This window comes from Necator americanus, chromosome X (assembly GCF_031761385.1).
Source record: "Necator americanus strain Aroian chromosome X, whole genome shotgun sequence".
Taxonomy (NCBI): Eukaryota; Metazoa; Nematoda; class Chromadorea; order Rhabditida; family Ancylostomatidae; genus Necator; species Necator americanus.
The window spans coordinates 3,551,600-3,567,934 of NC_087376.1; the positions used below are offsets into that span (position 1 = coordinate 3,551,600).

Here is a 16,335-nt window from a genome sequence, read left to right on the forward strand (position 1 = left end):
GTTCCATGACTAAATGTCATGTCGTCCTATTGTTCAGTATAGCTTTACTTTATTGCAAGGTTGTGTTTAGCGTTATGTACGAATAAAAAAAGTTGTTCTAAATTACTTTCTGTATGAAAACGTTCAAAGTACGTCGTTTAGCTCGAAGAAAGGCGATATTGTTGTCATATTCTTTTTTTTTTTTCTTGCTTCAATCATTTCATTATGTCATATTGCTGGACAGCTGAAAGGAAAGCGATTTTAGTACGACATAGCTTTGCGTTGAGCCACTTAATGCAATTAAAACTACTCAGAAAAATTAATTACTAATTATTTTTCGCGAGTATTCGTGTATCGAAACGTTATACGTACCAAAACTACACAAAAGAACGGGTAAAGCGATTTAATCGGGTAAGGGTAGGGGGCTCGAGCGAGCTCTTATTCCTGGAAGTTGTGTCTTCCTTTTTTTCTCTTAATAGCTTTATTCTACATGTCATAGGTCCTCTAACGTTAATGCTTAGGATGTAGGGCTTCTGCTAAGTTAATTTACTCCAGAGCGCGGTTGAGTGCCCCTCAACTACATTTTATCCAAAAAAACTAACTGCTAAGGATTTTGCTGCTGATATGCTCGCCAACATATCTTTCCTAGCACTTATGAAGGAGATTGATATGAACAAAGAGAGGTGGAGAAGAAGAGACTTAGAAAAGCTCTCATATTTATAGCCAGGAATTCGGAACAAATAATAGCTATGACCTATCCAAAACTGCTAGGATTTTCCTAGCGAATGATCGAATAACATTGTACAGTTGAGCCTGATGACAGTACGAGTGGCTTGCAGTTTAGTGCATGACTCGGTTTGATTTTCAAACAATAAAATCAAAATAGCACAGGGGGATAAGCTGTCGCAGTGTTGAATCGGTTTCGTAATAGATTTTCCAACGGATAAACTTTCCACTGGATATCATGCAAGTTCTGCGGGGGATCTTGATTTCCTCACTTATATATTTTATTTTTAGTTTATTCAATAAATGAATCATATGTTGTAGGATCTCCACTTATTTTTCGCCTCATTTCTTTTGTATGCTTTTACTTTACTTGTCAACTTACTCGTTTTCATTTATTCAGGGGATGAAGGGGTCCATCCTGGAGAAATATGTGCACAATGCACTACAGTTCGTCTTTCCAAAGAATTGTTTCGAAGAGTTAATTATCAACTTCAATGTTTTTCATCGTAAGTTGTTGGAAACTTTTTTCTGTTGTATATTTCAGTATTTCTATATTTTTGTATTGTGTATATTTGTAAGATTGACTATGTTTAGCAACCTGCCCAAAGGTAGTGTTAAGTCGTGTGCTCGGGCTTGGAATTACTGCCGGATCGATTCTTCTTTTCGTACCTCAGATTATTAAGATTTTCAATGCAAAGAATGCTAAGGTGAGTTGTTTTAGTTTTTTTTTTCTTTTTAACGTTATTCCTCGTCTAATCCTATAGTAAGAAACTAGATTTAACAACGTTTGAGCTGACAATACAGCGTATAATTTCTTTTAATGATCTCAGAAATATGACTGAATTAAACTGAAACTTGCACCTTTGTCAAGATGTATTTAGTGCTTTGAAACTTTTTGCTCTTATCGAATAAACCCATTCTTTCTGTTCTGTAAATTTTGCACTGCTGTGAATACTTTGCTGATTGTTAGATACACCAGGTACAATTTGTAAGCTCTCAAATGGTTCAGACCATCTTTTTGTCTCCAATATTTATTAGTTGGAAGTGATTTCGGATGTGCCCCTTTTCTTCTGCACTGTAATGCTAGTCCGCTAGCTAATGAGAGCTAACGCGTTTCATAGTTACGCTGAAAAGTTTTGAACAGGTTTATGGAAATATTTTTGTGAACTTGTATCCTGAGAAAACAAAACATTTAAAAGATTTCCATTTGGTGTTTTGCGTCGCGATCTAAATACTATAATATTACGATTGCATAGTTCATAGTTATTACGACCACACTTGGAAATTCAAACACTTCGGAACATAATTGTGCAGGTTCTACTCTTCTACTTGTTTCCTTAATCATTTTCAAGTAAAAACCTATTTCAAAATGGGAATAATGTGATTATCTTAATCGAATTCTTTAATATTAGAAGTGAGAAAGTTGAATTGGGAAACTTTAGGAAATTTAGAGTGTTATCATTTTCAGCTAAAGAAAACTATTTAAATCGTATTTATGCGAGTTTCTATGAGTCTTACTTTTTCGTGGAGTCTTTACAATAGAATAGATTTACTTCTATTTAATGTAAAAATTTATTTGATATTTTATTGAATAGATTTTAGGGCATCTCTCTGTTGTCACAGCTTCTTGCTCTTGTTGCCGCTGCTGGTACCGCCTCGTATAGCTTTAACAAAGGATTTGTATTTAGGTAACCTTTTTATATACACATATTATTACTTCTTTAGTTCGAAAAAGAAAATTTTCAGTCAATGGGGTGATTCGTTTTTCGTTGCTGTTCAACTTATGATCATTGTCATGCAGATTCTCTACTATTCGGACGCTAGTGCTTATGCTTTTGCATTTTTTGCATTTTGGTTTGTTACTACTTCATTTATTTATTTTTTACTTCCAAAATCTTCACTCTTATTATGCGTGTTTCAGTTGGGCATTTGTTTTCGCTGTCATTGGAAACTATCTACCTTCTGAGTTCCTCACACTTATCCAGGCACTTGGTATTCCTATTGCTGTTGCTTCGAAGGTGAGTTCTTTTTTCCTCTGAAGTTACTGTTATGCAACGATTCAGTTGTTTGACGCAAAACCTCAGAATCATTTATGCATTCATGCGAATCCTTTCTAAAAGAATCGCTCTAAGTACTTGTTACGATGACCTCCAGCACGTTTTGGAATATTTTGCTTCGATTTAGCAGCTAATAGAACAATTCTATACCACAGCTGCTGTTATTTGTATTCAACTCATCTCTACACTGTTCAAAAGATTTTTTCAGACAATCCAAGCATGGCAAAATTACAAAGATCAAAGCACTGGACAGTTGTCGCTTGTTTCTGTTTCTTTGCAGTTGGCTGGTATGTTTAGATTTAGTAGTTAATACGCTTTTCGTTCCTGAGTTAACCATTATATTTTCAACGGTTAATTACAATTTTCTATCTCACAATGTCCTTATTTATTTGTTTTTTTAGTATATTGGGTACAATTCTATTAAGTTTGCTTAACATAAATGTAAAATCTCAATTTTTGGAGCTTTAATCATGACATTGATGCTTTTGAGGTCAAAGTTAGAATGATTCTTTCATATGTTCCCGTTTTCGTTTCGTTTTTTACGTACATTATGCAAACATGGAGAAAATTTATAGACTATAACATCTCAAAATTTCATTATCCAGTAACGGAATGGATTTTCTAACGAAATTCTTCGAAACTTTTGCAATTCGTATTCGTGTACGGGCAGTTACTGCAAGTCTTACATCTTTTCAAGGATTTTGTCTCAAGAACTCATCGTTCCTATTTCATCATATGCACTAAGGACACTTCATTTCTTTAATTAAGATCTGTCTTATCGCATCCTTTTTGTTCTTTGCTTTTCATTGAAATTTGGTCACGTGACGTTAGTGATAATCGCCAAGGTAAATTGTGTAGGTGGAATGTGAAGAAAAAATGGAACGCGATAACTTTTTCATATCTTGCGATCATCAAAAGATGAGCGAAGATCCAAAAAAAGTCGAAAAAATACTCAAAACTAGCACGTGTTATATTCGTTCATGGTAAATCATGTCGTTTTTTCACTTCGAACGGTGAAAAGGACCTCATATAATTTGTTTTTCGGTGTCCTGGACAGTTTAAGGAAGATATCGAAACTAGGCAGTAAAAAAGTGTATGCGTGTATACTTATTTGTATTGGTTTATTTGTTTATGGGGTGAATTAATTTTTTTAAGGAACTATCGCTAGAGTGTTCACTTCGGTTCAAGACACTGGTGACAATCTGCTGATCTTTTCATTTGCAATTGCTGCCGTCCTGAATGCTGTGCTCTTCGTACAGTTCTTCCTGTACTGGAACGAGGCTAAACGCAAGAAGATCCGTTAATTAATATCGTCATTCCTTTCTGTACTTCGTCTGGAACCCCTTTTCGTGATCGCCATATATTTATTATTTGGTTGTGACCAGGTCATAAATGTTTTGATTTATCCAATAAATTGTTGTATCTGTGCGTTATTTTAGTTCGGAAAGGTGACACCGTAGAATCTATTTCCTAGTTTTTTTTTGCAGGTCGTCTGCATTGGGTTATATTTTTCCGCTACAGTATGTCATCTGTTATCTCTGGCTTCTTTCGAAAGGCTGGTCGAAGTTTCGTTGATTATTGGTGTAGGATAGGGAATGATTATCGTATTGTAGCTAAAGAAACCTTGGAAGGTTGTAAAGAGAAACCATTCAAGGCAGGTGGGTGATCACGAATATAGTGATTCTTACTTTTCATTACTTTGGGATATATGTTGCCAACATCAGTTTTTCGTCTCTGTTCTATTTTCACGACTTCAAAAACTTTGAGAAACATCGGAGAGAACATATTTTTGCTCTAAATTGTCTGTAAGGTTACTTTTATAGTGAACAAATGCATGTTTTTCTCTGTGACACCAATTTTTGTCTGCTTACGGTGCAAGTACTGCAGAAATTATACCTCTTAAAAATTTCCAACTATCTGCCTAACTAGTAAGGTGTTAAATGTCTCCACATCCTGCATCTTAAGGTTTGAGAAGATTCCAAGAGGGGCAGTTCCGATAGTCTGGATACAAGTGTTAAAACTACAGTTCTACTGCCAATCATATCTAATATTTCCTATAGGGACTTGAAGAAAAACTTTTACAATTACCTGAAGAGCAGAAGAAAATTATTTTTGCAATTATTTGGAAAATACTAAACTGTCTGTCTATTTCCTGCTTTTTTATTACCCAACATTTTAAGATAAGATTAGCACTAAGTATAGATTTCTGCTGTTGGATTAATTAATTCATATATAGGCTTGTAATCAAAAGTAGAGAACAATTAGTAGTAATAGCAAGGTTTTCTTGGTATCTCATTGTTAAATTTCCAAAACCGTTTGTATATTTAGGAATATATTTTACTGGTCTCGGTGTTCTCGTGTACGCTTACCGTACAAACCCCACCGAAGCAAGCATGTTGAATGATTTACGAGAACGACGGCAAACTATGACATTACTACCTATATCTATTCATAACAAACAGTCTGGTAAGGAGTTCTTTTCTTCCGTATGAATAACAAGTTCTTAGTAATAGTTCAGATGATGAACTTGCCGAACGATCTATTTTATTATGTCAAAATCGGCTACATTATTATAACCTTTGGTTCTTCTCACTACTAGTTCGATCTACTCACGATAGTTCTGTAAGTTTTTATTGTTATTGATTTTTGTTGTTGTTGGATTTAGCATGAGCTGTGAGGTAATTCACTTAAATGACATAAAATAAAAGCGTGGTTGGTTACACTTTTTCATACTATGAAACCAGAGAACTACTAGAAATCCCATCAGAGCCGTCCCCGGAATAGAAATTGTAAGCATAGGTGTAGTACAGTAGAGTCAAAACGACATGAAGCACGGTGCGGTTGCGTAGGCGACTGCGCTCGAAGCGGTGCGGTGGGGTGCAGCGGTTAGGATCGAGTGAGGACCCTTGCTACCACCGTTCATTGCTGCAATTCGCGACGGTCCCACCTTGACTCCAACCGATATTTCCAGCACGCCGCTTCGAGCTCAACCGCTTACGCAACTGCACCGCGCTTCATGTCGTTTTGAGCTCACTATGTGTTCTTTAGAGCAAGAAAAATGCGCATTAGGGCAATAAACATTCCCACAACAGCGGCTGATTTGAGAGTGTATGAGGCGGAAGATGATTACGGAAATATTAAAACATTACCGCTGCTCCCGCAAACGGTTAACATTTTAAACCGCGTATACAAAGATTTGGTCGCTGATACGCAATGCGGTTGGCCGGCAGAACACAAATACCAGCGCCTGCAGCTGTTTCAAAGCTACAAAATGTGCGTGTTTTTTCCGTTGCACGCTCCTGTCCGTTTCGAATTGATAGATTTGACAGTTCCTACTGAATTTGATAAGTACCTCATCACGCTTGAGAACTATTCTGTTTTTTATTTCTTAGATTTTGTTGTATACATCAGCAAAGAACTTCTTAGAAACGAAATTACTGTAATAACTTTCAGATTTTCTTAAATACTCAAGAGTAATGAGTGGAATTTTTAGATTTGTACATATGAGTCTCAAGATCCGAATCTCAAAGACTGGATATGGAACGAGTTCTTCTACAATATTCATGATGTCGGATTTTTCGGAAAATGGTATAAGCTAGAACAGAAATTCAAAGATTATGACATTAACGTGGATGAGCTGGCGGCGTTACCCACGTAGTCCGATAAGAGTTTTGTTATGTAGTTGATTACAGATTTACTATTAGACGAGGTTGTTATTTACTGTTATGACTTTTGTCAAACCTTTATTACACTTGTAATGAAGCGATATTAAATGGATAGAAGTTATGTGTGCATTCACGTCTACATTTAGATAAGCCGGGATAACCATCCGCATTGGATTTGCAAGGAAGTAATTCTTAACCTTGTATACAAACGATTGATTAGCGTATTTTCACAAAAAAAAAGAATCTGAGATGCAGAAGATGAATTGTCAGCAATTGTCTGTACGGTAATTTATGACGGAAATTTGTAGTAATGGAAAACTTGAGCGATGTTCTGCCTCCTTCCTTACCCTCACCCTCAATAGCCCTACTTGCTATCCTCGCCGAACTCTTGCGCTGATATAGTCGGATAAAGACGACCTGTAACTTGGTGCAGTTGCGTAGGCGGTGAGTGAGTGAGCAAGTGAATGGTATCGAGGTGGAACCATCGGTAACTTCATTGAACAGTGGGTTAGCGCTAGCCCCACCTACTCCCTTAAAGGGTCCCATCTCGATCTCAGCCGCTATCCTTCACACATCGCTTCGACTGCTGCCAATTACGCAACAACCCCAAGCTTCAGGTCGTTTTGAGCCGACTATAACAATTTTTCTCCCTTTTACTGCTATACTAATAATGTCGTGAAGTAGAAATGTGTGTTCAAAGAACTTTTAAATAGCAAATCACAAAAAAAAAAAGACTTTAGATTAATAAAGAAACTTTGAAGATTTCTTGGCATATGTAAAGATTGTTATCAGTGCATGTGAAAAAAAATGTCACGTGTCACGTTTCCGCCGCCCCATGTGGCAAGGATAAGTCCGTACCAGTAATTCCGATAATTCTCTAAAGTCATTTTCCACGTGTCGTGTCTATATCCACAATCAAATACCCGCACAGTTTTCATCGGATTCCACAAACACAAAAACAATCGGTAGATTTGCAACGAAAACTCGGAAAATTGATAAGATCGATCGTTGCTGGAAGATGGCGTCTACGGACTATACATATCCTTAATCAATGTCTGGAGATCGAGTTCTGTCTAACTCTATACGGTACAAAAATGGAAATCTAGCTATCGCCCAAGGCAACGTTCCACATATTCCACGCTTTCCCTGGCTGCTCTTCTTAATCGCTCAGTACAGCGATGTTGGCTCCGTAGATCAAATGTCATCTCGTAGATTTGATCGAGCAGTGTTATTCGAAATTCTGCCAGTGTGATGTACGGTGCAATTCATGGTCATAATCCATCTTAGCCCGAAAACAACGTGTTTCTCCAGGAAACTAAATGTGGGTTCCTCTTGATCTCTGGCAGACGATGAGGGATCCGTGTTTTGTACGACAGAAGATTATGACGATTTTTGAAATAGTAGGTAATATTAGCAGTAATACACAGTAATACAGGACATTTAAACGCAAATCCATGTACCTTCGTGACTACAACAGAAAAGAACCTCTAGTTTCATCGCACAGTATTTTTTGTCTATTCCATCAGGTGGGGATTAACGGTACAGATCGTACCAGTTTTTGTTCCACCGCTTCCTGCGGTGTGTACTTCATCAACGACTTTTTTAAAATTAGGAATACTGTGTATTAACTATTTGCCTTGATGCAATACTTTTAAACTACTAATGTCAAGTTAATGACAAATGCAGAATGTCAACGTCAAATCAATTAGTCAATTAGTCAAGTCAATTACCGAATGTCAAGTTTAAAAAAATCCAGGAAGAAAGCCTTTGATCCGTATCAGTTTTGCCGACACTTCCAACTCCTATCCTTCCCATATACTAAGTCTACAGGATTACTTTCCTAGGTGTTAGGTTTTTTCATTTCCAAGATATTAATTCAAAAGTGAGAGATTGACTTAAATAGTTGTGAAATAGTAGGAAATTTCGAACTCATAGGACTCAGTGGATGGAGCAAGTGTGACGCAGTCGGTGAGAGGTCCGACCATTACTTCATAATCGATCGATGGTTCGAAACCGCTACGGTGCCAACCAGGCACTTCATCTTTCCGGGGTCGATAAATTTGTATCAGACTTGTTTGGGAGGATAAAAACACTGACTTGACACATCAGTTAGTCTCCGCAAGTGATTGTTTGAGGCCAACACCCTCTCTCCCTTTCAACAACTCTGAACCCCAGTCAATCGCGATGGGCGATCCCAAACGGATTGATACGCCATAAAGATTTCTAGAGTTTAACACTCAAGAACACTGGATTTCCACTTTGATTTTTTTTTTTGAATTTGGAATGAATTTTGAAATAATTTTTTTCCATGATCAAAATTTTGAGATGAATGGATCATTGGCTTTTAAACCTCGTTTTTATTTTTTTTTTGTGTTACATGTGAACAGAAAGCAATGTTTTCTGTGAAGTAACAATGTTTTTTTTATGTTTAATCAAATTTAAAAAGTTGGAAACTTCTAAGGTCATTTCCATGAGTTTTGAGTTGATCCTAATCGAAGATGCTCGTGGATATCTCGTGGATAAGAGGCAAAAGGATGGAATATGATAAAATTTGGCTAATTTTTTTTTGTAATTCACATGTGGTATAAGACTGAAACATATTCGTGTATTCGCGAGAACCCGCTTATGAACACAATAATAAATCCACAATGCTCAACATAGCAACACTATCACGGATCCGGAACAATTAGGATAATTTCAGATAATCAAGCGTAACGTTCCACATCTATTACGGTATTGTAAATTTTAGCATAATTTTACATTAATTTAGCAATAATTTGTGACTATTTCCATTCGAATACTACAACTATTCTACAATGTAAACAATTAGTTGTTTGTTGTAAATTTAGAAGAATATTGTAATTAATCTAAAATTTAACACCAATCAAATTAAGTGTGACCATAACGATAGAGAATGCCGCCCAGATAAAGAGTACATACGGCCAATATCTGGATCCGAAAGGACTGGCGTATTTTTGTGGAACCGGGGAGTTGAGCTCTTTTTTCGCATAATTACGAGCGTACATCACCAGCAAACATGGAATCAGGAATTGTACGCCAACACCTAAAAATATACTTATTATTATTATTATTATTATTATTATTAAATTCCTATTATTATTAAATTATTATATAATTACTTGATATATTATTATTTTCTTTTTTCCCTTTGAAGAAAAAATATATTTCCATTTTTTTTGTTCTTTTTCTAGTCTTTTCCTAATTTTCTCATCCCTCATCTAAGAAAATATTGATGCCTTTAGGCAAAATTGTACAAATTGTTCTCTTATCGTACCTGGATATGATCCTGTCACTGTAGCTAACAGTAACATATCATCCGTTATTATGCTGATCACTGTCGGCAGTCCCAACATTGTCACATAGATAAGAATATCGGACAGCTGTAAATGAAAAAAAATATATATGTAAAAAATTTAAAAAAGTTAAATTTGTCTGCAAATTGTAAGTGAACTCGTGAGGTTCGACACGACACGTTGATATTCACTCACCAAAATGAAAGAGGTATTTCTTTTCTTCGCTTTCTCCGTTTGATCTTCCGCATAAACCCTAAATAACAAAAAATCTTCTAAGTAATCAATATTTCATGGTAGCAGTTGATATAGTGAAATAAATCCATGACGGATGCTCTGTTTAATGCTTAAAAAGTGTAAGCACTCTTAAATCTGACTAGGCAAAGTTTAAACGTAATCCATGAACTTGGGATATTTCTATCCTTTATGATTCCATCGATTAGTACACGAAAGACAAAAAGTTTTCCGTTCAGCTGTCTCTTTGTTGGCGTATCGATCGGTAGTTAGGAAAGTATATGGACACTGATCGATAGTTAGGGAAATACATGAGATTTAGGATAAAATCAATAAAATCACATACTTTGAATTTGCCGAGAATATAAGATCTCGTAGTACGCGAACATTGTTTACCAATGTAGCACCGACAATCGGATAATTTGTTGTTATAGTGAATACAGGGAATAGTGCCAGGAAATAGTTGACAATAATGTTAAACACTGATGTAAGGCTATCATTGAAGAAGTTCAATGTATAGACATCCTGTAAATTTTCATATATCAACATTTCATATTTTATTTTGTTTTGTTTTATTTTATTTCATTTTCATTTTGTCCTGGTTATTTTCATTTATATCGTACTACATTGATTAACATCCTATAATCGATGACATGTTTCCACGTTAATTTTCAGCTGGTAGATGAAAGAGCACATAATTGTCCCTATCCTACAGTGTCCATAACTTTGCATGGATTTTCTTTTTTTAATGGAAAGACCCTATAAGAACAGATATGATGTGATGAACGAGACTATCTATGTTACAGGTGATTGATAATAATCCTTATCGATTATTTCTGCCTGAAAGTGTACAAATAAGTGGCCCTGTTCATTCGCCAGTCGCGCACTGCTCATCCACAAGTTGCGGATGAGCAGTGCGCGACCCGCGACTCATTACCATCGCATTCAGTAAAGGAAAAAAGAAACACTTACCAATACTTCAACGAAGGCGAATGAACCAGTCATAGAAAGTGTAAGATAGAAGGACATAACCATTAAATAGACGAATAATAGTCTACAGAACACATGAGATTTCGAGCTAAAAAGCAAACATAAAGTAGCAGTAAGAAAGGAAAATTAAAATTGCACTCTTGGAAATTTATTTTAATACGAAAAATTAGAAGAGAATTTAACCTCATAGGTGTAACAAGTGACGGTATACTATGATGACACATAAACGAATACACAGTAACTCCAAATAGTGAACCAAATCCATGAATATCTACTGCTGGAGGAACTCTTGCTGGTCCTTCATTTGATATTTGTACAATAGCCAATATAATCATGAGAATGAACGCTAAACGAAGGATAGATTAAAAATACAGTCGTTGAAAGTATACGGTAGACTATAAGTCGTTTCTTAGTTTATATAAGATCTTTTCTTGTTAATATCTATCGATTTTTATGATTTGTAACATGTTGCGCTGATAAAACCGCGCGCATGTCGCGCAATCATTTCTCCGAAACGGCAACTAACGTGACTTAACGCTTTAAAAAATAGAACATATGTATATATATATCTTTTTTACTTCTTACAAACGCTTTCTCTTCTTTTGTTTTTGTAAATGAACTACTGTATTCCACTAGTACAGTAGGACAACACTTTAACCGATACCGGGGGGTTTACTCGGGAATTTCCATGTTTTTTCCTACAAAACATCTCGAAAACTTTTTGATTGATATTGTTAAGCAATAGGAAAGATTAGATTAACAGTCTTTCGTTTATTTTCTTTTATTTTTTTATCTCGGAAAATATTTCTAAGGTACTCAGTAAACTCTTGATTTTTTTGTATATTGATTAATTAATTAATAATTATTATCAATTAATTAGTATTAGTTGTACAGCTTATCAAACTCGATACTTAATTTTTTTTATTACTACCATTTTCAAATGAGTAGCTCTGCTTATTCTGCTTCATTTTGATTTTATCCACAAAATTCTCGTTTTTGTCTGGAATGTTTACACGTTTGTCGCTCACTTTATATCCTGTACCCCCCCCCCCCAATAATTTGTTTATTTCATTCCCCTAAGCAACAATCAAACCAACTTACCTGTCCATCTTGAAAGTGATGTGGCTAACTGTAAATATTTTGTCCTTGTTATACCAATGATAACCATAGGAACCGTAACCGATATGAATAGAACAACACAAAGTCGATATACTAAAGAACAAACATTCATTACAGCAGTAGGAGAGTCATAAAATTCTGCAAAAAGAAGAAAAAAAACCAATGATATGTACCCGTAAAACGAGTAAAGAATCCTGGCCATCCATGACGACATAGATCTTCGTGCACTGGTGTAACCGAAGAATTTAATGGTGCACTAAAATTTAATGTATGTGATTAATTTAATGATAAAACCAGTACATTTAGCGTCAAACCATATAATATTCATTAAAGATTTCGGTACTGTCGTCGAATATATAGCAAGATCACCAAATAAGTAAATATCCAATGCCAAATAGCTGAATATGACACCAGCTCGACTTAGGAACATTGTCGCCATTTGACTCTGAACAGATCATTTTCTTTGATGTGATTTTCTTGAGAGAATCCATGAATATTTGTTCAGACTTACCACTTCGATCTTATCTTTAATTTCGAAGACAGTAGGATCATCTGAGGACTTGCTTTCCGTGGTTGCTACATCTAAATATCTAACTTAACCACTAGATTTCTTTCTTTTTTTTTAAAAAAGGGGGAGGGGGAGAGGATTTAAAGACAAAGAAAGGCTTAAATGAGAAACAAAGTCAGGCAGATCTGAATGAGGGATGATCTTGGGTAGGATATAAGTTGGTTAATCTGGGATTACGAAAAAAAAACTCAATTGTCAAATGGGTCAAATCTCATGTTGCTTTTTTTCTAGAAACAAATGAGCCTGGATATTCGTGCATGGAACAAAAACTAATACCAAGTGTACCGTCCAAGAGAAAATGTTATTTTGACATTTCCGACCACCTGCTTAGAAAACAATGACACTAGGATTTCAGCAGCGGATTCCTGCCGTATAATTTCCTTTTTCTTAAACTTTTTAATTTTAATTCCGTGAAAAAATATTTTGAAGTAATCTTCATTGACAACTGAACAAATTATTATTATTATTTGTCATTATTATTATCGTTATTCTGACTTAAAAAAAAATGTTGATACGATTAAGAGGCGAGTCAACATAGAAGTAAGAAGGTGCAGAAGTGTATACTACAAGTACGGATGAGTAAGTAGTTAGTAACCTTAGAAGAATTCACTGAGACCAATTGACACTTCCTTTTTCACAAAATCCCACTAAAATGACATCAACAGGGGATTTAGAGTCTCAAAAAAATTATGGGAGAGAGGAAAGTGGAAATTAGCGGGGAAATAACCACTTCCAGGAAAATTTTTGTGGAAAAAAAGAGAAATTCCTCGTCAACTTTGGACAATGAGTAACATTAAAGGTACAATACCTAAAATTATTTCTGAAAAAAAGAACTGCAAAAAAAGATTTTCATAGGGCGAGTTTAAACAATATGCGGTATTTTTTGTTCGTGCAAAGAACAACCGGTACACACAGCACCTTCCACTGTTGTTGACATTTATAGCTCACATAAAATCACCGGTTAATGATGCAATCTTTGCAAATAATACATAATAGCTTTATAAGATAAAACATCACAACGTTCCATCAATTCCTTTTCGATGGTTTAAAAAAAGTGAATTTTTAAAAATAGCAAAAAAAGAAAACTACTGAAAAATCCTCTTGAGTTTCGACCGATTGAACATTGCGTTTATAGCATTTACTGGTTAGCTGACCAGAAAATCAAAAAAAAAAACATTCGTTTCCCCGCTTCAAATCCAGGATTTTTACGTAATCCAACCCATAGGTTACATCATAGTTTCCACCATTAAGACGAAAAAGAAAAAGAAAAGAAAAGTGGACATATTACGACATTTTGAGTCCCAATCGTCTCATGATTACAAGTAATACAAATTCCGGTTCATTCTGCAGTTTAAAAGCAGCATACCACAAATTTGACGCGGTGAGGGAATCCCTGGGAAAAGGTGGAGATGTGGTTGTAGATTGCAGGTTCCACTCTTCTCTCCCTGATCGTCGTGAAAAACGGCGTGAGAACCGTTTTAATTCCTACGAGGTACGTTAGAACGCTCCTCTATGTATACTTTCCGGTCCCTTTAGCAGCCTATTTATTGGTTCTCCTTGTATACGCTGGTGAAAAGACATCATTGATCTTCGACTGCTGGCACTTGGATGCGGCGTGTGCACAGGAGTGGCGCGTTGCGACTGAAGTCTTGGGGAAAAAATGTCGTTTTTACGGGCGTTTCTTACGGGAAGATCAGGGAGAGATGGCCGGAACCCCACCTGATCCCGCAGTTTACACTCTAGATTTAATTAGATTTAGATCCTAACTCTAGATTTTCCCATGGCTTCCTTAACCACGTCAGATTCGTAGTATGCTGCCTTCATCTGACAGTAAGGGCCTACTTACTACCGTTTCAGGCCTTGTTGAACCTGAGAGTTCAGATAGCAGTTTTCTAGATTAAGAAAAAAAAAACAGAGACTTTAAGACAGAGCCTGGATAGTCTGCTGGATTCGGCAGAAAATATATTACCGAAAAAAAACCTCTTCTACAGTAACCTGTGGGAAATAGGATGTTTCTCAGATAAGCATTTTACGGTTGTTTGGACTTTGTGGATACATACCTACATAATTATAAAAGAGCATCGCTCTAACGTTTTTCAATTTTTTCTAGGCCACGCATCAGTTTTATGACCATTTATTTTTTTAGATTGAACTTTATTCAATAATTTTTGTTCATTACGACTTCGCCTCATGTACTTTGTGTCAGTCATCAAAGCTCGGGTGAAAAAAAAAATTCCTTCCATTTTTGGGTGTTTTTTTTTTGTTCCTGACACCAATGACGTAACTGCTGAAAATTTAACAAAAAAAAATTCTCACGTTGCCGTTTCTGTGCTGCATTCCCTATGGAGAGAGCTTCGATTACGAATGTGGCAGATATGTAGCTGCAATTAATTCCTTATTATTAAATTGAAAAAAAAACAGTTAAATTTCGACTATTGTGTCCCACATGGAAAAGATTGTTACTGTATGACAACTCTAAATTATTCATATGTAATTGCATTTATAGAGTATGTTCAAAAGTTTTATTGGAACTACTACGATAGGATTTCGTGTATGATGCAGAGACGAAAGAAGAAAAGAAAAAAAAAGGAATGAAAAATTCTGGGCGGAGTCAATAAGTCGGCAGCCAATTACACCCCATGGGACCATTACTCTTTTTCGCATAACTGTGCTCATATACATTTTGATCCAAAACAAAAATTGGCTTGGCTGTACCTTTAGTCCTTCAAAATGTAAAGGAGTAAGGAGTTTTTGTAGTAAATTGAGCTTATGGGATCTTATTTTCTTTTTTTTTTAGATAAAAAAATTAACGTAGTTGATTCTTTCCATGTAGGATACAATAGCTTAGGAGAGGAAATTAACGTCCTCATTGGATTTTGTGGGAAAAAGTAAAACCTATTTTAAAAAAAAAAATCACATTCATTACCTTACTAAGCATGAAATCGAGAGTATAACTATACTTAGTATATAGCCTGCTCCCTGAAATGCTTTCGGTAACGCTAATGCTCCAGTTCCGACAATTAAATTGAACACATATAGAAAGCCCATCTGAAAGAAAGAAAAAACAATCACGAAGAAAAATATCTTATCCTAATCATATCATTTATTTATCATCTTAAAATCATTATATTCTCACCAATGGGCTGTACGATATCGCTTGAATAGCTCCAGCCATTTTTCGGATACTGAATAATAGCAAGAAGTGTTCAGGGAGAAGTAATCGGGCAGCAGTTCTCAGTGCACGTATCGCATCCTAAAATCGCTTATCTAATAATGAAATAAAATATGAATAGCTGTTTTTTTTCCACAAAACGAAGTGTTGATACTGTATCAACGACAGCGTTTTTGATATAACAACATAGTACGTACGGAAATGAAGAAACAAAAAATGTATTACTTCACTAACAATGTCTTCATTTTAAACATTTTCTAGAAGATTATAACTACAAAAAAAATAGAGCGAAAAAAACCACAGATCTCTTCCAGAATATTCCATTTATTTTCCAGAATCAAATAATACTTGAACGTAACAAAAACACCTCACTATACTGATCAAATGTTCACATTTATAAGAATTCAAGATTTTTAAATGGGTGAAAAATACGAGTAGATCAAAAATACGGTTCAATTATGTTATTTTGAAGTAAAAATATTGTAATCAAATTCTTACTTATTTGAATACTTGT

General features: G+C 35.4%; 3 protein-coding genes across 3 annotated transcripts; 2 read left to right on the plus strand and 1 right to left on the minus strand.

Moving 5' to 3' along the window:
* Positions 1 to 1,108: 1,108 nt before the first annotated feature.
* Positions 1,109 to 4,066, plus strand: RB195_021389 (uncharacterized protein; the record flags this gene model as incomplete). The annotated part of the gene is made up of 7 exons (XM_013442016.2): positions 1,109 to 1,211; positions 1,300 to 1,412; positions 2,308 to 2,393; positions 2,452 to 2,559; positions 2,627 to 2,723; positions 2,971 to 3,049; positions 3,918 to 4,066. The coding sequence occupies 7 exons, from the start codon at positions 1,109 to 1,111 to the stop codon at positions 4,064 to 4,066; spliced, it is 735 nt and encodes a 244-aa protein (XP_013297470.1).
* Positions 4,067 to 4,284: 218 nt separating this feature from the next.
* Positions 4,285 to 6,420, plus strand: RB195_021390 (uncharacterized protein; the record flags this gene model as incomplete). The annotated part of the gene is made up of 4 exons (XM_013442017.2): positions 4,285 to 4,420; positions 5,091 to 5,228; positions 5,281 to 5,384; positions 6,256 to 6,420. 4 exons carry the CDS (start codon positions 4,285 to 4,287, stop codon positions 6,418 to 6,420), a joined length of 543 nt encoding a protein of 180 aa, XP_013297471.2.
* Positions 6,421 to 9,294: 2,874 nt separating this feature from the next.
* On the minus strand, positions 9,295 to 15,824 carry RB195_021391 (uncharacterized protein; the record flags this gene model as incomplete). Its single annotated transcript, XM_064208103.1, has 13 exons — positions 9,295 to 9,491; positions 9,723 to 9,828; positions 9,937 to 9,994; positions 10,319 to 10,497; positions 10,945 to 11,050; positions 11,146 to 11,308; positions 12,064 to 12,174; positions 12,255 to 12,337; positions 12,396 to 12,526; positions 12,593 to 12,663; positions 14,966 to 15,030; positions 15,576 to 15,697; positions 15,786 to 15,824. The coding sequence occupies 13 exons, from the start codon at positions 15,822 to 15,824 to the stop codon at positions 9,295 to 9,297; spliced, it is 1,431 nt and encodes a 476-aa protein (XP_064063984.1).
* Positions 15,825 to 16,335: the final 511 nt, after the last annotated feature.